The sequence below is a fragment of the Rhizopus delemar genome, genomic scaffold (assembly GCF_000149305.1).
Source record: "Rhizopus delemar RA 99-880 supercont3.10 genomic scaffold, whole genome shotgun sequence".
Lineage (NCBI taxonomy): Eukaryota > Fungi > Mucoromycota > Mucoromycetes > Mucorales > Rhizopodaceae > Rhizopus > Rhizopus delemar.
Genome location: NW_027137836.1, coordinates 428,045 through 452,669, shown reverse-complemented (window position 1 = coordinate 452,669; position 24,625 = coordinate 428,045). Strand labels below are relative to the sequence as shown.

Here is a 24,625-nt window from a genome sequence, read left to right as displayed (position 1 = left end):
GATGGCGAAGGTAACCATAACAACGAAGTTATATTATTATCAGCAACTAACATAGAATGAGAACAGTCAACTTATCACACTTTACATTATTAAGATCAGTTGGTAAAGGAGCATTTGGAAAAGTTAGAGTTGTTCAACATAAAAATACCAAACAATTATATGCCTTAAAATATATAAACAAAAACAAATGTATACAAATGAAAGCAGTAGAAAATATTATATCAGAAAGAAAAATATTAGAACAAATTGAATGTAATTTAATTGTAAATATGAGATATGCATTTCAAGATGATGAAAATTTATTCATGGTTTTGGATTTAATGTTGGGTGGTGACTTAAGGTTTCACCTGGATCGGTTGGGTGTTATGCCCGAAGAATATGTACGATTTTATGCTGCTGAAATTGCTCTTGGTTTAAATTATTTACACTCACTTAATATCATTCACCGGTACTTACTTATATCTAATTTATCTATGAGTATACTAAAAATGATTATAGAGACTTAAAACCTGATAATATTTTATTGGATGAAAGAGGACATGCTCATCTAACAGACTTTAATATTGCAACAACAACTTTAGGCTCAAAACCATTAACTTCAGTCGCTGGAAGTTTTGCTTACATTGCACCAGAAATATTGTTAAAAAGAGGCTACCTTACATCAGTCGATTGGTGGTCGATGGGTGTAGTCTGTTATGAATTACTCTTTGGCAAGGTAAACTATTTATAATAACGATCATTCATTACTAATTGTTCAATGTGTAGAGACCATTTCGGGGCAAATCAAACGACGCCTTACAACAATCTATTCTTCACGATAAACTTGCGTTTCCTAGTCAACATAAAGTATCAGCCCAAGCCATTGATTTTATTAAATCTCTGTTAACAAGAGACGTGAATGCTCGTATCGGAGTTGGAAAACAAGGTTTCAGTCGATTGACCTCCCATCCTTGGTTTACTGGATTGGACTGGGAAAAACTAAGACTCAAAGAGATTGATCCTCCATTTGTACCTGATGTAATTATATTCATTCATAACCAATTTTACCTTTTTCTCTTACAACGTACAATAGAACAAGAAGGCCAACTTTGATCCAACGCATGAATTAGAAGAAATACTCTTAGAAGACAATCCGCTCAAAGTGAGGAAAAAGAACACAAAACGCGGCGTTGGCACAACTTACTCTGAAAATATGGGTCCCGGAATTTCAGGAATAGATCAAACAGAACAAAACCCAGAACAACAGATGATGGAAGATAAATTCTTGACCTACGATTACAGTCGACCTGAAGACAATGAAAGAAGACGAAAACAGGCTGAACAAAGACACTGGGCACAAAAGATGAACAAGACGACAGGACACTCGAATCGAAAGGCAGGTGGGACCTACAAGACCAGTGTATTGGACTATCTAAACCAAAAACCGGCGACACCTTTGACAGCCGCTGATATTTTGAAATTAGAAGAGTTAGCCAGATCAGCCAGGGCTAATGCTGGTAAAGATCAATCAAACGAATGGCGGCCTCCCTCAGGGTTACTGAGTCACGGGCATATGGTGGACGGTCTTCCTGTGGATGCAGTCAAGGCTCGAGACAATTATATATTACAACATGGTGGTAACCCTCCGCCGAGTAGACCGCCACCATTGACTGATAATAGGTATGATAGAAATAAAACATCAGAACATGTTGATTCAAGTTATCAAGAAGTTAGAGCACCTAGCTCCTCAGAAGATAGTTATTCGATGACCCCTTCTCCAGATAATTCTGAGTACCATCTCATGGCTTCTGCGGCTATAGCACGAACGGAAAACAATCAACGAAAACAATCTGCTTCATCCACTGTCAGTTCTCACACATTTCATGAACCTAATCGATCTAATAACACTAGCTTTACTATTCATTCAAATAATCGTCAACAACGTGTGCCGAGTATACCTCGTTTAACCGATCCCCCTCTTCCTCCTCCTACTAATTTACCTCCACCTATTCCATATGATTTGCCTCCAATACCAAAAGACTTTTAAATAATAAATGTGGATTACTATTTATAGTAACTTGTTTTTATTGCACACGCATATAATAAAAAAAACATTAAACAACAAAAAGGTTCTTTTCTTCTTCAACATGTCTCCACCAGAAGTGAAAACAGCAAAGCAACTAGGTACCCTTATGCATAGCCATGGTATTGAAGTCTACCATAAACATAACCTATCTGTTGATCATGATGCTGGATTTAATTTACAAAAGTGGGCCTGGGTCGAACAAAAGAATTCATCAGAGAGCTTTATGAAAGTAAGAGTGATTGATGATGATGATAATGATGATGACGACACTAGCGTTTTAGTTGAATACGAAGATGGGTCTAATGTCAGTGAATGATTTATCTTAACGCATGCATGGCCAATTAATATTTAATATAGGAACAAGTATCAAAAGATAAAATTTATATGATGAATCCACCCAAGTTAGATCAAGTAGAAGATATGGCAGAGCTATTGTATCTTCATGAGCCAGCTGTTGTACACAATCTAACCCAGAGATACAAGCAAAACAACATATATGTAAGCATATATAAAACCACTATTGGCTATTATGACTAACCATCCACCTAGACCTATTCAGGTCTTTTCTTGGTGGCCGTGAATCCCTATCGTAATTTACCTATTTATTCATCTGAAATTATTCGACATTATCGAAAAAAGAGACGAGGCGAAGCACCACCCCATATCTATGCTATAGCAGACCATGCATTCTATGATATGCTTCATGACAAAGAAAATCAATCTATTTTAATCACGCAAGTATTTATAAACCAACTGTGCCCATTGTATGCTAATAGACACATTTAGTGGAGAGTCAGGAGCAGGAAAGACTGAGAATACCAAAATTGTCATTCAATACTTGGCTTCGATTGCTGGAAGCCATGGTTTTGGTACAGATGTTGCATCCAAATTGGAAGTTCAAATCTTACAGGCCAATCCCATCCTGGAATCCTTTGGTAATGCACAAACCATAAGAAACAATAATTCTTCAAGGTTTGGCAAGTTTATTCGTATCGCCTTTAATAGAAATGGTAATATCCGAGGTGCATTCATTGATTGGTATCTGTTGGAGACCTCCCGAGTTCATACACAGGCATTGGAAGAAAGAAGCTATCATATATTTTATCAACTTTTGAATGCAAATCCAGATATGAAAGGTAATATTAAAAAAAAAAAAAAAAAAAAAAAAGCTAATGACTGCTGTTCAACAGCTGCACTATGTATCGATCAGAAATGTCCCGCAGATTTCAACTATATAAAAAGCTCAAATCATACCATTCAAGGTGTGGATGATGCAGCAGAATACAATAAACTCGTACAGTCCATGAACATCATGGGTATTTCTGTAGAAGAAAGATTCGACTTTTTCCGTATTGTGGTCGCCATCCTTTACTTGGGTAATATTGCTGTCAATAACCACTTTGGAAGAGTCGAAATCGCAAATCATGAGCTGGCTTGTGAACTGTTGGGTGTATCGCCTGTGCTATTCAAGAAACACCTACTGGAACCTCAGATCAGGGCAGGCAATGAATGGGTCAGTCAGAGTAAGTCACCAAGCCAAGTCAAGGATCATCTAGATGCCCTCGCCAAAGTGATGTACGAAAGAAACTTTAGTCATCTCGTCACTCGTGTGAATACGGCGATTGATGGTCCTCAGTCTTTGGAAGGCATGGCTGAAGGTGAAAGGTTCATTGGCGTATTGGATATTGCAGGATTTGAGATATTCAAGGTAAAGCATTCAATAATAACTTGTATGTTTTCTTTAACACTGTTTATGAAAAAGATCAATAGCTTTGAGCAATTATGTATCAATTATACAAATGAAAAATTACAAGATTTTTTTAATCAAAACATGTTTGTGCTCGAAGAAAAGGAATATAAGCGAGAAGGCATTCATTGCGATGACTCATTTGATTATCGTAACGATTTGCAGCCCACTATCGATTTAATTGAAAGTGTTAAAAATGTAAAAAAAAAAAAAAAAAAAGTTTTATTATGATTTTCTGAACTACTTTTTATAGCCAATTGGTGTCTTGTCTTGCCTTGAAGATGAATGCGTTACACAAGGAACTGATGAACGCCTATTAGCCAAGATCATTGAACAAAACCTACACAACTCACGCTTCAAACGAGACATGTACAATGAAGGTTTTTCCATCAAACATTATGCAGGTGAGGTCAAGTACTCTACGTCCGGCTGGATTGATCGAGGCAAGGACCCACTGAACGAGCATATTGCAAGGCTCTTTGCGGAATCCACCCACCAACACACTGCCAATCTCTTCAAGGACTATGCCACTCAAGCAGCAATGCCGATACGTGCAGCTGACGTCAAGCGATCCTTGTTTAGGACGCGAAAGGGCGGAGGCAATTTCCACACGGTTGGATACAAGCATAAAATGCAATTGGCCGGTTTGATGAACACCTTACAAAACACGCATCCTCACTTTGTACGATGCATCTTGCCCAACGATCGCAAACGGCCTGGGGAGATTCAGCCTCAGCTGATACTTCATCAATTACGTTGCAATGGTGTTTTGGAAGGCATCCGTATCTGTCGTGTGGGGTACCCGAATCGTCTGACGTTTGAGCAGTTTAGAGAACAGTACAAGTTGTTGAGCCCCGACCTAGTGGCAAATGAACAAGATCATCGCAAGGCATGTGAACGTTTACTGGCCTCTGTCTCACATATGAAGCCCATCGAAGACTATCAGCTGGGTAAGACAAAAGTGTTCTTTAAGGCCGGCGTGCTTGGTGAATTAGAAAAACAACGAGATGTCAAACTGTCCGAGATTGTGACCAAGATCCAGGCCGCCTGTCGAGGTTTGATTGCTCGTCGTAAAGTCATTTTACGTCAATCTCAAGACCAATTGATTCGTACTATCCAAAGAAATGCTCGCATCTATATTAGCATGAAACAATCAAGGCTGTGGAAAGTCTATCATCGTCGAAAGGAGCTCCAGTATACCTTTGGTGCAGAGAATGCTATTCAGAAAAAAATTGAAGATCTTGAACTGGTCCTTTCCGCCACTCAGGAACAACTGCAGGAACTTTCTCTTGAGAATCAAGGTCAGCAAAGACAGATGGAGAAACAAGATGCTGAGCTGCAAGAGCACCAAAGGGCCCTTGAACAGATGGAACAAGAAAAGACCTTCTTGGTTACTAAAAACAAAGAACTCTCGGATCAGCTGGAGGCTACCCAGCAGGCATTGACAAAATCTCAAGAGGAACTCACCACAGTCAAACAGTTTAGTGAAGAACAGGCAGTGATGTTGTCCAAGATGCATAAAGATATCCAAGAAGAAAGCGATGAAAATGAGTCTTTGATGATACAGTGTGATGAGCTTTGCAAAGAGAATCAAGAATTACAAGAAAGAATACAGCTATTACAAGACGACCAAAGCGCTTCTCAGGCATTAAAAGAAGAACTCGATTACAAACAGCAGGAAAATGAACAGATGCGTCAAGATCTAGAAGAGGTTGAGATCAAATATGAGCAAGACATATCTGCACTAGAAGAAACAATAAGCGTAAGAAAGAGTTGTAAAGAAAACACTAGGACTTATATCCTCTTTTTAAAATAGACACAAAGAAAAGAATATGAAGCATTAAAAATGAAGTATGATTTACTTCAAAATGATATGCTTCAATATAAAGGAGAGATACATGACAAAATGAATGCCCAACTAAATACTTTGGAAGCTTCTTTGGCAAATGAAAGAGATGAAAACAAGTCATATCAAAACCGAAACGCACAGTTAGAAAAGGACGTTGACATGTTGACAAAGCTTGTTCAGAATGAAGCTAAAGAATCAAGAGCTCGAGCTGAAAGGTAAATAGTCATGAAAAAAAAAATGCAAATCAGAAATTCTTAACAGCTTTATGTTAGGCTTGAAAGTATGATCCTGTCTTTGTTATCCAAATCTTTATAAATTATTTTACTGTACATAATAATAAATCACTCTTTATTTATCGATGCATCAGCAATTGGACTTGATTGTCCGGTAGATGCTTTAGAAGGAATGTCTGTATTGGTGCTATCTGTACTTACTTCAGCTCCTAAGTAAAAAAAAAAGTGAATAAATAAAAGCAAGCATAAACATCAAGCGACTTTACCATACGTGTTTAAAAATTCATCCATGTCCAACAAATCATTTGCGATGCTTGAATCAGAGCCATTTTGATCTTTTCCTGAATCAAACCCAAGGTGTTGTGCGAGCGCCTGAAGACTTAAACCTAAATCGTCAATATCTTGATTAAGAGCGTCTGCTTGATCTGATACGTTTGCAATATTGTTCGTGATTTGGTTGAGTGAAGGGGGTGTGACATTTAATGAAGTGACAGATGGCATTAATGAATTGGAGAGTGGTGGCGGTGTTCCATAGGAGGATTCATTTGTAAGCTGAGAGAGTAAGTCGGGATTTGCTTGGGCTAAGGATATCAAATGTTGAAGATTTTGCAACTGTGGCATGTTTGACAAATCAATTATAGGCGCCAAATTGGGTGTGTCTGATAAATGAACGATGAGCTTATTTTATTCATGCGTATTCCATGATTTTATTTACCTATTTTTGATTTGTTGTTTAGTGAAATAGCATCTTGCAAGTCATTAGCGGGAGCATTGTTTAATACAGAAGTATTGATATCAGTCGTCAAATCATGTTGGTGATTTACATAATCATCAATATTAAACGATGGCTCTGTTCTTTGCTGCTTCATCGGTCTTTCATCATCGCTATCTTCACTTGTCACAATAGCATTCTCACCCAAATGATTCGTCTCTTGATCAAGATCATTGTTACCTGGGCCCAGTAAGAATCTTCTCTTTCTTGGTATGACACCTCTCTTTTCATTATTGCCATTGCTCGAAAAGACGGATGCCAAAAATCGAAGTATTTTATCAATCGTTTCCTGATGTCGAAGGTGTCTCTCTCTTGCCTGTACTGTCTCTTGCCAAAGAATCTGGTTATCGCGTTGAATGGTTTGAAGTTGAGTAGAGATATTCATCTGATGACGCTTAATTGATTTTATTTCGTCTAGAATATGTTGTAAATCAACGTTGGAAATCTCTTTTTCGTCAGCACTTACACCCTTTTTCCTCGTCACTAGCACTAATAATTCAGGTTTACTTCGTTGAAAGTTTGGATTGCTGAATTCCCAACGCTCGGATTCGCTATCGGTTTCTAGTACACCTTGCTGCAGGTGAGGCACTTTGTGAAAACCATACATATTTAACTGGCGAACAAAGGATGAAAATTTATTGTGTTTAAAGAATCGAGGCAAAACTTTGCGTGCAAAATCCTCTTGTTGATTTACAAAAAAAGATTTACCATCCTCTGCCCAACAAATAAGATCATTGGTGGTTGGATCATTCACCATGCTTTAAGAGATGTATGATTAAGCAATGACTTTTTTTTTTTTTTTCTATTATTATTAATTCCTCTTATTTTTACCTGTAAAGTTTGTTGAGAAAAGCAGGCACACTCTTTTGAGTAGGCGGTGTTGTTGTCCGAATGTTAGCTGCGGCACTAGGAGACAGTGTGGTGGGTACAATGCTCTTGAATAGCTTGTGTGGTGACAATATATCGTCTTCTTGTTTAACATTTGGCATTTTGCTCATTTTGTTGAGAAGTGAAAAAAAAAAAATAAAAATAAAAAGCAAAAGCTTTTTTCAAACAAAAAAACACCCCCCCCACTTCAATTGTTACTCCGCAAATATCCCTTTTTCTAATTTGTTCTATGCTTGTAATACAACATTTTTATCTCAATAATGGTAAAGATGGGGCATTTGATCAAGTATACACTTTGAATTTGTCTAAAATGAAATTCCAATGTGACTAAAAAAAGAATTTATAGCTTTTATAAATCGTAAATATTTTTTCCATTTTTTTTTTTAATTCGTGTTTGTCACATTTTTATTGAAATGGAAAATATTTTTCGAAACCAAAACAAGATATTAAGCTCAGATAGAACAAGTTGTTGTAAAACTCTATTGGTATTTGAAAAGAATATAACTCAAGATTCTCCAGAGCAACCCTTTTATAAAACTCACGATTCGATTTTCATGTCACTTTATGCTTCTAATCTACGTTGCCTATCCAAGTCGTTTCGTAGCGGAAATAACTATGGAAAAAATTAAAGTGACATAAACCACACCAGCAACAGCCTTTGCTTACCTTTTTTTTTTTCTCCTTTTCTTGTGGTCATTTCCACCTATCATTAGTACGAAAAGTGAATTGTACTTATTTCTCATACCACCCATGATTTACATACATGTCAACTTGTAGGATAGCATATATGCACACATGCGATGCTGTGATCAAACAAGACAGTTTTATAATCTATAGAAAATAGATTATCACAATCATACATTCCTTCTACTCTTTTTCTTATATATCATTTTATAATTAAAAAATAAACATTTTCCTGTTTCCTTTTCTTGTTTGTGAACCATTGAGATCATATCAATACAAGATTAATCAAACTTATGTCTCTATAAAAGTAAATTGTAAAAAAAAAAGAAGAGAGCTTACACCATGTTGCTGATCTTTACCATTCTGAAATCATTTTTGGTATATCAAAGCCTGGAATAGCTTAGAATTGAGATGAGTGAAAGTTCTTTGGCGAATGCTTTATATGGTATTATTGCTTGATACTGCAAGCCATCAGATTGTGGGATAAAATATCGTAGAGCGCTTAGGTTAGGTTTTCTAGATCCTTACTTTATTGTGGCTTCATCATATCCGTTCATGATCGCTTGACTAGTCATTCAAATGAATTTGTTTAGAGTAAAAGAAGGATGAATCCTACACGATCCTACTATCGAATCATGAGATTGAAAGAACAGTAAAGAAGTTGAGATCAAAGGAACTTTAAAAGAAGCAGAAAACTTGAAAAAATCGACTGAAAGATTTAGTTGGCCTAGTAAGGTAAGGTTCAAACAATGATAATAAAAGAGGAGTTAATAATAAACTTTTTATAGTGTCCTGGTTGCTTTAGAAACACGTTTGGTTATTTAAAACTCTTTTTTAATGAATTACCTCCATGACATGAACAGCCATTCTATAAAAAGCTTAATCTATTTTTATTCTATTGTGTACTGTTTATTAACATGACATCTAGTTGAATGCTACGAGAAAAGAAAAAGGAAGAATTGTTGGGGAGAAATTACAACTTTTGTGCAGCAACGGCATAATTCCGAGAGAAGCCGCATGTGGTTTTCATGCAATTTTTTACTTTTTCTAAATATTCATCTTGTTCCTTCTTGGTATATAGTCCCAAGGCAGGTCCAGCCACGGTCATTGTACTGTTAAATAGTTCCAACATACACCAAGCTACTTTCTTTGCTACATTTGTACCAGTAGCTTGTATTCTAATAAGTATATCCCTTTCTTTCATCCTTTTTCATTTCCTTACTTGTATCACATCTTCGAAATTCGGTTTGAATCACCTTGGCCTTACCATTTTCTATCACCCATCTTTCCAATTCTTTTCCTGCTCGATAATTTTGGTTTCTGGCTTGAAAAACATTGTGGACTTTATCAAAATGTAGAAGTCAGAGATGCATTGATATGATTTACGCTTTTTACCTGCTACCATCATCTCATGGAATTCATTTCCTCCTTCTTCTGGGACCTAATTTAATCAAGAGTAAGAATCATCAGTTTCTTTTGGTCATGGATCTGTTCTACTTCTTGCCATTGCATCCCAATCCAACAGCTGTATGAATCCCCCAGGTTTCGTCACCCGCAGTGCTTCCTCAATAGCCTCTGGCCATTGATCGATTTTTAAAGCGGCTATAAAGAGTCTCATTTGTACGAAATCAAACGTGTTGTCTTTATAAGGTAGTGTTTCAAGAATATTTCCAAATTTGAATGTGAACTGCTTCAACATGATACTCTTGTTGATAACATCTACTATATCACAACCATCATATTGACAATTTGGATATTCGCTAATCATATCCTATTTTGAGCGGTAAAGATATACTTTATTATAAAGTGCATATAAAACCTAAACGTTTTATTTTACCATAATCCATGTACCTGAGCCACAACCAATGTCTAATATTGAAATACCTCGATCGAAATCAAGAGCTTCTGTAATACTAGATAGTACATTTCTAAAAAAAAGAGAGAAAATGAAAAAAGAGGACACTATGAACAGAAGAAAGAGTACCCTCCAAATACCTCTTTAATAACAAAATGTTGCTAGAGTACAAGTAAGTATTGGATTATCATTAGAGTACAAAAAGCTTACCCCTGTTTGTCTTAATTGCTCATCTTCATCCTTTGGTAGCCAATAAGACGATGTTTCAATTTGATGAAATTCTCTTGCTTGCTCTTGTTTCTTTTTTTCGGTTTTTTTGGTTGTAAACTTGAAGAAAGGCATGAAAGAGAGTATAAAAAGAAGAAAGAAAAAAAGTTTTTTAAAAAAATTGTGCCTGAAAGTGTTCTTTTTAGTTTGTGTGACAGAAGATTCAACAGAGAGGTGCATTGTATAACGTTGTAATCCACTTGATTTTTTATTTATTCTTATTTTCCTTTTTGATACATACACTCTTTTAAAATTCACCTTTGTAAAACACTTTTTTAAGCTTCTAAAGATAAAAAAAAAAGTACTATTGAAGTTACAAAACAATGTGTCCGCACATTTGACAAACTTGAATGCCCCTTCCAAATCAAGCTTTTACGTAAACTCATTCATTCAAGGAAACATTTACTTTCTGAATATCAATTGACATCAAAGAATGACTCTACTCTAATGTATAATGAAACTACATGTTGTGTTTATCATTCAATCCTATAGAATACTTTTTTCTAGCAAGTATATCATGTTTTTAAAAGGCCTCTCGTTCTAGATAAAGGCATCGAGTTTCCGATCAAATTGACAGTTACAACTTTCTTTTTTTGGCATACATAAATGTTTGTTTTTAATGTTAACATGTCTTGTAGACTTTTGTCTGGTAAGCATATGCACTTTTTCCTGTAGAGTAACAAGCCTGAGATCGAAACATTGGACTATTTTTTAGTGACATTCCCAAAAAAAGAAAGAAAAAAAGGGGCCAAATGTGGAACAACAGTTCATCACGTATATGCTTGATTACTGAATCAATTTGATACAAGTTCAAATATACTTTTTTGTTTATTGACTTATTTTAATATATAAATGGATATCACAATCTAAAAGTTGGTTATATGCGTCTAAACAATGATATAGATTTTAGCTATTATGCATCATTTCTTATCGAATGATTTGCTCTATTCTTTGAAACTATCATCAATAAAAGGTATCATACTAAAACAGGGAATAATCCGAGTACTCAACCGACTCTTTTTTCCATGCCAATAAAATGCTTTTTATTTGAATAAAATATATTTTATTTAATACCGTATCCTTTTGGCCTAATTAGTACTTGTTATTCCTACTAACATCAAAGGAAAAAAAAGTCCAATAGTAAAAATGATCATTTCTCTGCGGATATGCGAAATGACATCAATTACAGTCATATAATACTTTGTTTCTACTGTGTATTCTGACGATAGAACATCCAAATCTCCAGATCACTTTAAACTGTTTTCAGGGGCGCTTTAATGCAATACACACATAGAATGAAATTGAAAAGAACATCACTTTCAAATAGGTACTTTCTCTATTTATCACTGAATGAAACAATCTTTACCATTAAAAAAGACTGGAATCTTTTTGATGCAATTAGCTTCATGTATTAGAATAAAAGTGATGCCATTCAGAGAAGTTTGATCGAATCACTCACTTCATTATCAAACACGCAATCATTAAATTTATCCAAAAAAGATGAAATAATAGACATCGATAAAGTTAAACGAGGCTATTTTCAATAAACCATAAAGCTATGGTTATTGAATTGATTAGAGTTAACTAATATTTCAACTGTGACAACTTCAAATGCTATTTTTTCAATTTCATTCAAACCAGCTTTGCTTTTGAAGTACTCTAAAAAAGAGATATACAGGCATCGTAGAAGGGTCAACTGGGAAGGTGAAACTGCCAAGTAGCCTGTACTTTATAAAAGGGCGACAGATAGCAACAATACACAGCATTCTTTACTCAAATTGATTGTACAGTGCCAAAGGTACTGACCGTAACAATGCTTCATGATACTAAAACTAATTACTTTCAAAGTGTAAGCCAAAATACCCTTCATGACCATCAAATGATTCCATTCAACATGAGCAAACGAAGCAAAGAGTAGAGACAGTTGAGATGAATAACCTTGTTGTAAAAGATATAGTTATTTTATACGATGGTATTGATGTCGTCCCTTTTTTTTTTGGTGAAATGATTCATCCAGAGCACTATTGCTTACAAGTGTGCTGAAAAGCAGTATGGCTCATTGACATAAGCTATTTGCGATCATGCATTGATGGAAGTAATTGAAGGTTGCTATAGAAACCTTTCATCTTGACCAACCATTGTTACAGTACAAAGCATGAATGAACCTCAGCATAAAAGAAGATGGCAAAAGAAAGGATAAAGACAAGAGAAGCAATAATGAGCAATGCTTCCAAGAAACTTTTTAGTTTGTCTAGTTTTGTAAATGTGACAACCCATGTATGCTAGTGATCTACTTGAACAAACATTCTACTACTAGACACATAACAAAAGAAAATCGTACTTTAATTCGATCGGCATTAGCAGAAAAGAAAAAAAACTTCAAGGCACACTGTGCTTATTTAACCTGTTCGACACTAAGGGCACATGTCAAATTGCTCTCTCCCCTTTTTGTCATTTACAAACGGAAATAACACCCATTGTGTCTGGCCGTGGGGCAATCAGGATAGGGCAAGCCACAGGATAGGAACATCAAACGAGCAGTACGATCCGACAGCCATCCGGAAGCGATTCATCTCCAGACTGTACATGCTCCTTTGTTACACCATTCTTTCCTGACGCCCCTTCCAAAGAGGACATCAGCCGTGATGAGATCGCCACGGTTCCCAGCGCCTTTTAGTTTTATTACGTCATTCTGACCATGGCTGGAGTGTGCGCGAATCGAATGGTCTCCAAGATGCCTCGTTTTTGTACTACTTGACATTATGTCATCCTTAAGGGGTTCAATCACACTCGATACATGACGAGATGATGACAGCGATAGGATTTAAACTTTTTGTGCATCCGGTTACACAACACGATGCAACCACTTTTCTAGAATACACTTGTTTTAAAATGGAAAAGAAAAGAACAGAAGAGGACATGACTTTTTTTCAAGAATGGTTTATGTACAACTAAAGATGGGCATGAGGATATGTAAAGAGCTTAAAGATGAAGAAGAAATGGTTCATAAGAGAAAAAATGAAGGATGAGGTTGATTCAATAAAGGGCATACATAATAGGTGGTTCATAAAAGTCATAAAGATCATAGAAGCTTGTCAAAGGAAATGAATGTGGTGTGAACTAAATCATGCTGTGAGTCTGTGTGAAATAATCTTGAGCTTGGATCGTATTTAATGAATGGTTCGTATTATCTTTAAAAGAGGTTGAATAGTTAGGTTGGACAGCAAGAGACGATTCTCTTCTTGAATAAACATTCGATGTGATTTGCATTGACGTTCTACGAAGATAAGACTGTACTGATTCACAATCACAATTTCCATGAGAAAGAAGCAAGTTGCGCAAATACATGCTCTCTTCTTTCAATTGACTGACAATCTGTCGAAGTTCTTTATTACGTGCACTGCAGATCTCTGCTCTCTGCTCAAGTTCTTGTATCCAACTCTTTTTCTTTTGGCGACATTTATAAGCTAAAAAGTCCATGAGCTCACGGTTGAATCATTCCTCTGTTATCAAATTTACCAGCCACTCGATTTCTCTCTAAAAACTTCTTGCGACGCTCTTCGGCATCCTCACCTTCAAACACGATCCGTCTCTTTCTACCTCCAGTCGATCTCGGTTTGTATTCTTCATCTCTCTCTTTTTTTGATGCTGTACGTTGTGTAGCCTCCTCTTGTCCGATTATGTCATCCATACTGTTACTTAATGACATGAATGAATTCGTAGGGCTTTGAGTCAGTGGGGGTGTTGAAGGTGATAAGGCAGGCTCTGGCAACCATGTGTCTTCCCTTGTTATCATAGGTGATCGCGTTTGAGGCTGATAATTACAATCGAACGGATCCACAGTGATTTCTTGACCGAAACCAGGCGTGAAATTCCATGCATCATTTTCTATTAAAAATCGTGTGGGCGTAGCCAGTGGTCCAACATTATTGTCTATCAAACTGTTGATCAATCAATCATAAACTAGCATTGACTTTTTTCTTACCTTCCGTCATCATTTTCTTTTTATTCTAAAAAAAAGTAGTTTTTTTATTGGGAAAATAAAAAAAAAGTTAAAATGAGGAAGGAACAAAAAGAAAAGACTTTTTATACCCGTTTCTTTCATGTAGAAAATAGCGGAATTTGAATCCACGTGAGAAGAAGGATTAAACCCTCAGAGGTCAATGCGGTAGATGTGTTTATGATGTCATGTATAACGATTTAGAAATTTATTTTTTATTTGTGATATTACACAATTCGATCGAGCGAAATGTACAATTGTTTATTGTTTTATTATCGAATAAAATAGAACCTTGTTTTACAAAAGAAGGGAAACTTCAAACACAATTTGTTATTTATTTCAAACCTTTTCCTTTTATTAGAAAAAAATGACGCTCAATTGGCTTCATAGACAACCAGTGGACGGGTAAAGGAACACAATTTAGGTAATTTAATGTATTACAAATATAACTTTAATTTCATCGAGATATCTCCTTTTTTTTTTTTTTTATTTGGCGATCTTTTCGAGAATCAATTTATTATTATTGTTTATTTTTTTTTTCCCCCCCTTTTTTTTTTTTTTTTCCCCCCCCCTTTTTTTTAAAAAAAAAAAAAAAAAAAAAAAAAAAAAAAAAAAAAAAAAAAAAAAAAACATATTCTATCATTAACTTTTCTTTACATTCATTTATTTTTTCTCTTGTAAACCAAATGTCTTTACGTGTTCCTTTTCTTTGTATAATTTCAATTAGCAAATTCGATACGGTTTGTAATTTAGATTCCAATGAAAAATCATAGAAAAGACGCTTTCAATCTTGAGGAATGCAGTAGAATATCGGTTGATATGACTGCATCCAGATCAAAAACTTGATTTTTCTTATTCGTAAAACTTAGTTTAATACTTTAGGCAAACATATTAAAGTGTCAAATAATATACACAAGAGTGCTTGTCTCAAGTTATAATAAGGACATCAATTCAATAAATTAAATATTCGGATAACTTTTAATGAATCTTTCAAGTTTTTTGTTTCCATCCAGTCGACATAATATATTTTATATAAAATGGTGTCAATTTTCGTATTTCTCTCATGATTTGATAGGTGAAATGTTTTGTGAATCTTTTTTATGATCTGAGTAGATATCCATCATAGTTTGTCTGAAAAAAAAGAACATGTAAAGGACATTGTCTTGAACTATTCTTTGAGCTACCAACATGAAGAACGCTTTTTTTTTTTAAATATAAAAATCAAGTGGTTCAGGGATATGATATTAAATGCCTTTTAATATTAAACACTTTGATTATTTCTCTTTTTATTCCATCTTGTGTAGCACATTTTATATAGAAACATAATACGGTATCAATTCATTGAAAAGCTGAACGAATGCAGATTAGTACAAGTAAAGATAGATTTGTAACTGGCAACCTTTTATGAGTCACAACATGTTTATTATTCATAAAAATCAAGTCGGGAGCTATGGTTGTTGCACAAGAATTTATTGTCTTAATGCTTAGCATAAAGTAATGCAAGCTTAAAAACATCAACCCATGGGCATATACGTTATCTCCATGCGCCTTTTTCATTGGATAGGCTTTACAAAGTCATCTCTTAACATGCGTTGCTTACAAGGTATGCATCAAAGAGCTGTTTTAAAAAAATGGCATGAAAATCGCAATGTGAATCCAGCGTACATTCGGTGTGCATCTTCTGCAACGCGAATTCAAGAGACACCAGAGATCTTTTGAGTGCTGTTTGGTTGCTCGCAATATGGAAAACCTTCTTGAAGATCAGATGGCGCGACTACAACTCCCTCTCAGCAGTCTACAAAAACATTATGATCTACTCATCATACAAAGCTTATGAGCCACTTGTTAGCGCAAGTAACCAAAATATTGCTTTTTTCCCAAATTGGCTTAATCAAAGTAAAGAAGCCAAAAAAAAAAAAAAAAAAAAAAAAAAAAAAAAAAAAAAAAAAAAAAAAAAACACTTGTTCGTTAATCAATTTACTTGTTTCACTACTTTTATTTATAAACATATTACTTTGCTAAAAAAGTAATTTAAGTCTAAATGAAATAGAACTGCATTTATAATATAGATTTAAAATTTAAGAGTAAATTAAAGCATGGTACAGACTTGTTTAAATTTTCTTGTTTTATATCATTTATATCGTTATACACTTCACATTAAGTAGTTGTCTTTTTAATGAACAAAAATATTCATTTAAACTCAAATTTGCGACTTTATCGATTATTTATGATTAAATGTAGATTCTAGTCATGTCCACTGTCTCATTTCCCTAAAAGAAAAGGAATCGACTGACAACCAAAGCAGACTGGAGTAAGAAGTGGAATGATTTCTTTCCTTACTTGGTTTTTCTGCATAGGATATAAACATCTCTTCAAACACAGAAGCTCTTGTTAGTTTAGACACGGAATTATCTTTGATACGATTTAAATCTCGTTTTTGGATATGCAATTGCTTTTGTCTTCTCTTGATTCATGCACTCTAGCTGTAGATAACAGACCTACATCTATACTATCTATCTTATGCTAATTTATATCTAATCTAAGCAATTGCTTTTTTTTTTTTTTTTCCACACAGCATTGATTCCTGATGAAAAATAGTAAATATGTAGCTTTAATTAATATAAACGATGATTATCTTTGTTATTTTTTCTTTTGCTTTTGTGCATGATAGTAGGATGATGTATAAGATTGAAAGAATCCTTGAACTTTTCTTTGATCGTATGTAGTTTTTCAATTTCTACTTTTATCAGGCTAGGGCATAGTTTCAACAAATAGAAACTATTCTTGTTTGGATCATGGATTAGGCAAAGTAAAATGTGATCTGCACAAGTCACTGCTTTGATTGAGCGCAACATTCTTTTTGTCGAGCCAGGATAGGATTAGCACACCAGAGTCTAAACTTAGTGTGTATTTGGCCAGGGATTAATCTACAGAGAAAGAGAACAATTGATGGTTAGTCCATGAAGAGTGTAACTGATGTACGACGGTAGATTGGATCATTGGACACATCTGGTTACCGATAAAGTTGTAATCAATTGTAGAATAGACTTCATCATTGTGACTAAAACTTGGGATTTTACCATTGTCTCCGCTATACATCATGGTATAAAAAGATTCTTTTAATAGGATACTCGTCTAAGGAGTGCTTGCATTGATGAACGAAGCCGGTGATAAAAACGATTGAATTTGCTGTCTTATTTACACATTAGATTCTTGTTGTTCATATGAAGTTACTCAAACCTTATATAAATAATAGCAAGTACATAATATTGCTTATTACATATTCATTAAGACTCTTTCCTGACATCAACGATCTAAAAGTTAATATTGTTCATCAATCTCAATTATATGATTCAAATTGAATCTACTTTGATTCCTGAATACTTTCATTCATGTATAAAGACGTAGGTTGATTAAATGTGTTCTCTCTCTCTACCCCTCATCTTAAAATCAAGACATTAACACCAAATCTTTCTTCAGTTGTTACCAAATTCGATAAGTGACTTCTTGGGTCACTGCCCGATTCATTTCGGAAGGAGCGTTTATGCTTCATAACAATCGAAACTGGAGATGAAGAAGCCATAGACATGGCGGTGGCGGAAAGCAGGTCTTGCTGTGCTTCGTCTTGATCCACTCCCTTTTGTACGGCAGTAGGAGACTTCCTAGCCTCTTTTAAAAAGTTTATTCTTATTTTTTATGTATTCAGCAGCAATACGTCCACTAGTACGGGATGAACTTTTTTTAAAAAAAAAAATAACAACAGAAGCTGCATATCCTTCAGCATGAGGATAACAACACTGAGTGGGCATGCTATTTTACACTGCGTAGAAACTTTCATCTTCCAGTTGATGTTACGAAGGAGGACGAGAAAGGGAAAAGAACCTATCATCATCTTTAGGGATTTTAGAATAGCATCACCCGTACCTAGATAGGTGCCGACGTGTGATTCTCAAAGAACTCTCATATCAAGAACAGAGTCTTAGGGTTCCAACTCATTTTTAACTGTTTCTTAAGAATGACTTCTTTAAGAAAGGAAAGGTGAGGGTACTCAAAGTCGAATGAAGGAGACAGTTGGATCCAAGGCTCTACAAGACAAAAGCCCAAGTCTATCATTTTCATAGGTAATACCGGCTTGAGAATGTGATCAATGACAGTATCGAGTAGATCAAAGTTGATTTCAGGGATCTTTTAGCTGCTTTCTTTGGCGATTGCAACTGTAATTTGTGTCGAATATTGTTCTGCAATGAAGAACATGAGCTGTACGGATGGTTTAAATTTACCGGGTCATGTCCAAAAGGACACTTTCTGGGAGAACGTCCAGCTCATCACACTTTAGAATAACATTATTATCGTGAATAAAGCATGAGCATTGTTCATTGCTTGACCACGACTTGGGACCAGCACATATTATCCAGTTTATTAGGAAGTTCTGGTACCTGTGGCCATCGTGTGACTGCGTTGACCGACTGGCTAGATATTTTATCAAAAAGAACCATGTCTTTTACTGAAATGTGGTAGAAAAAATCTATTTTTATTTGAAATTCAAACATCATTTTATTGATTGGTTAGTATTAATTACCCGCCCTACCAAAGCCTTGTAAAATATCTAATCAAACATCCGCACAATTTTTCAAAATTGATCTGACATTTGGAATCAAAATGTCTTTATAATTTTTTTTTTCAAAAAAAAAAAAAAAAAAAAAAAAAGAGGGGAAATAAAGATCTTTAAAGTGAATATAATGTGCAGATGATGGTTTATTATGATCGAATATCGGAGTATGAAATATCCTTGCTCAAAATGAATTTATTGTGTGCTTTTATTTTGTGCATGTGTGACCTAAAAGCTAAGAAAAGAACCCCCTTTATACTTCATTATCTATTACAAATAAGGGATCAAAAGTATAGACAAAAAAAAAGTTTTCTACCGTCATAATCTGACTTCAATTGAATAATAAACAGAATTGCAGTTGAGTTCATAAAAAAGTGGAGTCAAAAAAATAAATTTTTTCAATATGGGAATTTTTTTTCTTCTTTTTCTTTCTTTCCCTTTTTTATAAAATAAAGAAAGAGAAAAAGAATTCATAATTAACGCGCAAAGAGTTATACATAAAGAGAGAGATGCGTCAACAAGGAGGGAAATCACAACCTGAATATTCACCTGGAACAATTGTCTTTGCGAAATTAAAAGGATATCCTTGGTGGCCTGCAAGAGTATATAGACACGTATACATGAAAAAGTATTTTTATTTATATTCATATCTAGATTGAATCCGATAAAAATGTACCTGCAAAGGTATTAAAACAAAAGACAAAAGCAAAAGGTGCTTTATATACCGTATTCTTTTATGGCTCAAGAGACTAGTAAGTACACAAAAGGGCAGGGGGTGTAAAGAAGGAAATGCTGAAATTCTGTCAAAAAGTGGATTCTTTGGACCTGATGCCATTAGACCTTTTAATCACGACATTGTTGAAAGTGACCTTAAAGCAAAAAAATTCAAAACAAAGGATTTGGAATTAGCTGTTCGTCAAGCATTGAACCCTTCACTATTAAAGGAAGCAGAAGAAGCTGATGAAGACGAAGAAGAGGAAGAGGAGGAGGAGGAGGAGGAAGAAGAAGAAGAGGTACCAAAGACAAAAAGGAGAGCAGAACCAAAGAAAAGGGTAAATAACGGCAGAGACAATAAAAAAAGTGAGGAACAAAAGAGAACAACAGCAACAACAAAGAGGAGAAGTCGTAAATTGGCTATTGGAGAAGAAGAGGAAAATGGGGAAGAGGCTATGGCTCAGGATAATAAGAGAAGGCGTAAATCAATGTCGGCCGAGAAAGAGGAATCACCTATCACTCAAACAAGCGATCCAAAGGAAGAAATAAAAAAGACGCCAGAATATAAAAAGGTTTATCATATTAGACATAAGCTACAGCGTTTGGTATATAACAAGAAGGAGGTAAGCAATGGGTTTGTGTGAAAAGAGGAGCAATGGGTTAAGAGTTTTTTTTTTTTCTAGGGTGAGATTCCAAAAGAGGACTACTCAAAGATCTTACAAGTAATAAAGGAAATTGAAGAAGCACCAATGACATATAACCTTTTAAGAGTAAAGAAATACATAAATGAGTAAGTGATGAGATACTGATGTGCGTGTATATGTAACTAGGATACCAAGATTGGCAAAGTTGTCAAGGCAGCTTGTGTTTATCCATTTGAAGATGACACCATCAAAGAACGTTGCCAGCAATTAATGAAAAGTTGGAAAAATACCTTTCTTGATACTGCAGGTAGTCAATCACCATCAACATCATCGGCAGTAATAAAGGAAAAATCAGTTGATGAAGACACTGTAATGCAAGATGGTTAAAATAAAAGGGAAAAAAGGAAAAGAAAAAAAAAAAAAGGCTCAATGTTAGGAACAAAAAAGATTCTGTTTTTTTATGTTGATACTTAAACAAGTTGATACGCGTGTGTATACAACAGTTGCCCCATTTTTTAGTTTTATGACTAAAATAACTATGTTTTCATATCTTTTTTCTTTATTGTTATTACTATTTATTTTTTTAAAAAAAAAATGTATTCATATTTTAATCATGTATTTTTCACTTGTCTCTCACTTTTTGCATGCATTTGTGGATGATTTATCAAGCAATGACATCTGATAAAAGTCGTTATATTAAGTAATAATCAAATTAAATTTCGTCATCGTGTATTCATTCAAGCCTATGTATGATCACAACCCAATGTATTCTGTTGATCAATAGAGATATATTATGATGTAGAATATTATTGTTTGCCTTTGCTCGACATTACCCGGTTAAACCTTGCTTGTTTTACACTTTTCAAGATATTATGTATTTTGGATTCTAAATTATTATATGAATACTTGATTATTCGCGCTATTCTTTTGTTGAATAGACGTGCATAAAGTATCTCTTGGTTTTTAAGCTGATTCCTATGATTTTGTTGGTGGGTATCCATCTAAATATTTCAACCTTAAAAGTACCCTCAATTGAAATTACGTGCATTCTCTATCCATTTTCTTTATAATCAGCATGTAAACATCAATCATATATCATAAAGCACACTTTATAAAACCGTATTCGATTATGATGAAACATTATTCGTACAATCTCTTGTCTTCTTCTATACACTACAAATTAATACAAAATTTGAATTAGAGTGGTAGTAGTAACAATCTTTTTTTCTGAATAAAATGTCCATTCCATAGTCAATTTGCTTTGTTTTTGACAATTCAAAAAGAAGGACGATCTCCGAATGCTTCGTACAAAGACCTATTTTTCACATTTCACTCCCTTGTAGCATATTAACAAGATCAAAAGATACAGTGAGAGTATCTTAAACTGTAGGATAAGGGATACTGTAAGGCCTTTTTTAAGTAAAATTGTTGTAGAACAGTAACTGATTGTAGTTGACATTAATAAATATAAGTCTTAATACAAGATCATAATTAAAATAAAATACAAGTTTATTTAAATAAGATCATACAGTCAATTCCAATTAAACATGTTCTTTTAGAATATGTATTGTATTCATGAGAGTTCTTTGATAAGAAGACGTATTAACTAAAATAACCAAATCCAATCCAATGTCAGGAATATTTCTAATCTTTCACATAATTGAAATAACGCGTAAAATAACGTTATTCAAATCAGTGAGGAATTCCCAGAATAAAAGATAATCTATGACAGACATACAAAAGAACAAATGAAAAGTTTTCATAATCATAATTAGAGATAACACTTGCTAAAGTACCTGAATATTAGAAGAACGATAACAATGGAAGATATCAAGCCACTCACTCAATAAGATATAAATGCCTGCCTTCAATTAGAATAATTTTTACTTTAAACTTAAACTGAAATAAAGATCAGTCTCAAAAAGTATCCAAACTGTTTCTTGATCTTTGTTTCCACCTTTTATTTTACTATTTAAACCATTATACAACAAAAATAATAGGCGTCATGTTGATAATGCTAGGATGTTCATTATCTATTTCGCTATTTGGCTATGAAATAATCTAAATGCATATATAGACTTTGAACATAAACCTTTAAACCAGAGGAGTCTATAAATTTGACTCACTCATTACAAGTTATCACTAATTTAATAGATATAACAGCTTGACAAAAACAATAATGGTAAAAAAAAAAAATATTGTAAACAGTTTAATAAATATTTCAAAAAAATAACATCTGTACTTTTTATATTATTTTTCTTATTCTGTTTTCATGCCTTTCAGCTCAGTTACTTTATTTAATAACCAAACTTATATGAGGTAAACTTGGCTTAGTTTGCTTGGTATTGTAACTACCAGATCTCATAAAGCAGATCAATATTGCTTTAAGCCCTAATGGTCTGTATTTAATGTAAAAACAATAAAGAAAATTGATTTTAAGAATCTGAGCTTGCTTGAGTTATACAGCGTAACAGCTTGTTTTCTGTTTAGGCCTTGTGCGTTTGTAGAGAGTTTAAAGTAGCTTTGAATATTAAGTAAATCTTAAGTTGAGTATTTTATGGTAGGAATGACTACCAAACTTAAATTTAAATTCTATTGCACTTCCAATCTTAAAACTTGCATTAGGTTCGTATGTACCCTCGGAGTCAGATACCAAAGTCTGCATCTTTACAGTATTGCAACTGGTTAGTAATTGGGATTTGGAGCCTTGTATGGTTTGAGTTTAGTTAACTTGATTGAACGTTTAACAGTTCTTTTGATAAAGTAAATTAGCTTTGAGTAGCGAGCACCAGGTCTCCATAGATCAATAAAGTTAAGCGTAAGATTGTTTGATAAAAGATAAAAAAAAAAGGGCTTTTTCTTGATTCGTGATAACTCGGGTATCAGATCAGAAAGAATAGGTAAAATAAAAAGAAAAGAAAAGGTAATTGTGACCCAATAAGAAAAGATTGCTTTTTAAGCGCAAGAAGATATGATTTATTGGATTTATAGAGTTTTATTGGATATTGAATATTTTGTTTAAAAATGTTCATCTTATTTATATAAAAAAGGCGTGGCTTATTGTTTGTGTTGTTTGACATCTGTGTCGACCGACATCAATGTCGCTGGACATCAAAATTGTTTTTGTGATCAGCATTGTTCTCTTGAGCTAAAGTTTCATCATTTGGGCTACACTACAATATAGACTCTTGAAAGTATTCTTTTTATTGACAATAGAAATTATTGTAATTTTAACGTTTTTGTTGTTGTGGCCTTAAGAGTTTAAGAATAAATTTGACTTTTCTTTAGTGTAAAAGAGTTTGAGATCAAAGATTTGTGTTTAAATGAATAAATTTGGTTTGCTTGTAATAGGTGACCACCAGATCTTGTATTGTAGATCAAACAGTAAAAAGTAATAAAGAGTTTTCTTGATAAGAGAATATAAAAGTGATACGATGAAGATAATTTGACTTCAAAGGACTTGACTTGCTTGAGTTATAAAGTAAAGATCAAAGAGTTTTAATAAAGAGGAACTCGATGTTTATTGGAATAAAAGATATTTTTAAAGTGAAGTTCAGTATATTTAAATGAAATTACAAGAGGGGATATTTATATGATTATTATTTTTTTGTGCTTTTCTATTTTTGAATTTTTTTTTTTTTTTGGTTTATCTTCAGGGACTGAGGTCCCTCCTACGACTGAGTCCCTTCTTCAGCAAAATTTACATCAACTGCGTCACATTATTGTAACTTGTTAGTACTTGGGACTTGGCTTGTGTTAAAGTGATGTAGATTTGTTTAAATTGAGGTTTGAAGTCTTGAATGACTTGAGTTTAGGTAACTTGATTGAACGTTTAACAGTTCTTTAGAGTAAATTGTCTTTGAGTAGTGACCACCAGATCTTTTTAGATCAATAAGGTTAAGAATAAGATTGTTTGATAAACGATAAAAATAAAAGGGATCTTTCTTGATTTGTGATAACTCGGGTATCAGATCAGAAAGAATAAGTAAAAATAAAAAGAAAAGAAAAGGTTATTGTGATCCAATAAGAAAAGATTGCTTTTTAAGCGTAAGAAGATTTGATTTATTGAATTGGATAATGTTATTTTGTTTAAAAATATTCATCTTATTTATATAAAAATTGGCGTGGCTTATTGTTTGTGTTGTTTGACATCTATGTCGAACGACATCAATGTCGCTGGACATCAAAATTATTCTTGTGATCAGCATTGTTCTCTTGATCTAAAATTTCATCATTTGTGCTACATTATAAAGTAAAGCTAAAATCAGAAATAGTGTTATTTTAAAGGTTGGCTTGTA

At 34.0% G+C, this 24,625-nt stretch overlaps 8 protein-coding genes across 8 annotated transcripts; 3 read left to right on the top strand and 5 right to left on the bottom strand.

Annotated features, from left to right (window-relative positions):
- Nucleotides 1–305: 305 nt before the first annotated feature.
- Nucleotides 306–1,748, top strand: RO3G_12114 (uncharacterized protein; the record flags this gene model as incomplete). The annotated part of the gene is made up of 5 exons (XM_067666698.1): nucleotides 306–448; nucleotides 499–715; nucleotides 766–1,017; nucleotides 1,073–1,496; nucleotides 1,660–1,748. 5 exons carry the CDS (start codon nucleotides 306–308, stop codon nucleotides 1,746–1,748), a joined length of 1,125 nt encoding a protein of 374 aa, XP_067522799.1.
- Nucleotides 1,749–2,126: 378 nt separating this feature from the next.
- RO3G_12113 (uncharacterized protein) lies at nucleotides 2,127–5,648 on the top strand (the record flags this gene model as incomplete). The annotated part of the gene is made up of 8 exons (XM_067666697.1): nucleotides 2,127–2,294; nucleotides 2,423–2,521; nucleotides 2,615–2,654; nucleotides 2,842–3,201; nucleotides 3,256–3,773; nucleotides 3,828–4,010; nucleotides 4,066–5,587; nucleotides 5,629–5,648. The coding sequence occupies 8 exons, from the start codon at nucleotides 2,127–2,129 to the stop codon at nucleotides 5,646–5,648; spliced, it is 2,910 nt and encodes a 969-aa protein (XP_067522798.1).
- Nucleotides 5,649–6,002: 354 nt separating this feature from the next.
- RO3G_12112 (uncharacterized protein) lies at nucleotides 6,003–7,655 on the bottom strand (the record flags this gene model as incomplete). The annotated part of the gene is made up of 4 exons (XM_067666696.1): nucleotides 6,003–6,103; nucleotides 6,161–6,475; nucleotides 6,610–7,424; nucleotides 7,498–7,655. 4 exons carry the CDS (start codon nucleotides 7,653–7,655, stop codon nucleotides 6,003–6,005), a joined length of 1,389 nt encoding a protein of 462 aa, XP_067522797.1.
- Nucleotides 7,656–9,211: 1,556 nt separating this feature from the next.
- On the bottom strand, nucleotides 9,212–10,435 carry RO3G_12111 (uncharacterized protein; the record flags this gene model as incomplete). The annotated part of the gene is made up of 7 exons (XM_067666695.1): nucleotides 9,212–9,408; nucleotides 9,461–9,580; nucleotides 9,634–9,679; nucleotides 9,863–10,009; nucleotides 10,076–10,166; nucleotides 10,223–10,254; nucleotides 10,304–10,435. 7 exons carry the CDS (start codon nucleotides 10,433–10,435, stop codon nucleotides 9,212–9,214), a joined length of 765 nt encoding a protein of 254 aa, XP_067522796.1.
- Nucleotides 10,436–11,988: 1,553 nt separating this feature from the next.
- Nucleotides 11,989–12,426, bottom strand: RO3G_12110 (uncharacterized protein; the record flags this gene model as incomplete). The annotated part of the gene is made up of 3 exons (XM_067666694.1): nucleotides 11,989–12,087; nucleotides 12,201–12,298; nucleotides 12,393–12,426. 3 exons carry the CDS (start codon nucleotides 12,424–12,426, stop codon nucleotides 11,989–11,991), a joined length of 231 nt encoding a protein of 76 aa, XP_067522795.1.
- A 1,054-nt stretch (nucleotides 12,427–13,480) lies between these two features.
- RO3G_12109 (uncharacterized protein) lies at nucleotides 13,481–14,358 on the bottom strand (the record flags this gene model as incomplete). The annotated part of the gene is made up of 3 exons (XM_067666693.1): nucleotides 13,481–13,827; nucleotides 13,880–14,248; nucleotides 14,346–14,358. 3 exons carry the CDS (start codon nucleotides 14,356–14,358, stop codon nucleotides 13,481–13,483), a joined length of 729 nt encoding a protein of 242 aa, XP_067522794.1.
- A 4,117-nt stretch (nucleotides 14,359–18,475) lies between these two features.
- RO3G_12108 (uncharacterized protein) lies at nucleotides 18,476–18,737 on the bottom strand (the record flags this gene model as incomplete). Its single annotated transcript, XM_067666692.1, has 2 exons — nucleotides 18,476–18,617; nucleotides 18,703–18,737. 2 exons carry the CDS (start codon nucleotides 18,735–18,737, stop codon nucleotides 18,476–18,478), a joined length of 177 nt encoding a protein of 58 aa, XP_067522793.1.
- A 741-nt stretch (nucleotides 18,738–19,478) lies between these two features.
- RO3G_12107 (uncharacterized protein) lies at nucleotides 19,479–20,714 on the top strand (the record flags this gene model as incomplete). The annotated part of the gene is made up of 5 exons (XM_067666691.1): nucleotides 19,479–19,571; nucleotides 19,624–19,721; nucleotides 19,781–20,306; nucleotides 20,367–20,453; nucleotides 20,514–20,714. 5 exons carry the CDS (start codon nucleotides 19,479–19,481, stop codon nucleotides 20,712–20,714), a joined length of 1,005 nt encoding a protein of 334 aa, XP_067522792.1.
- Between the last annotated feature and the right edge of the window lie 3,911 nt (nucleotides 20,715–24,625).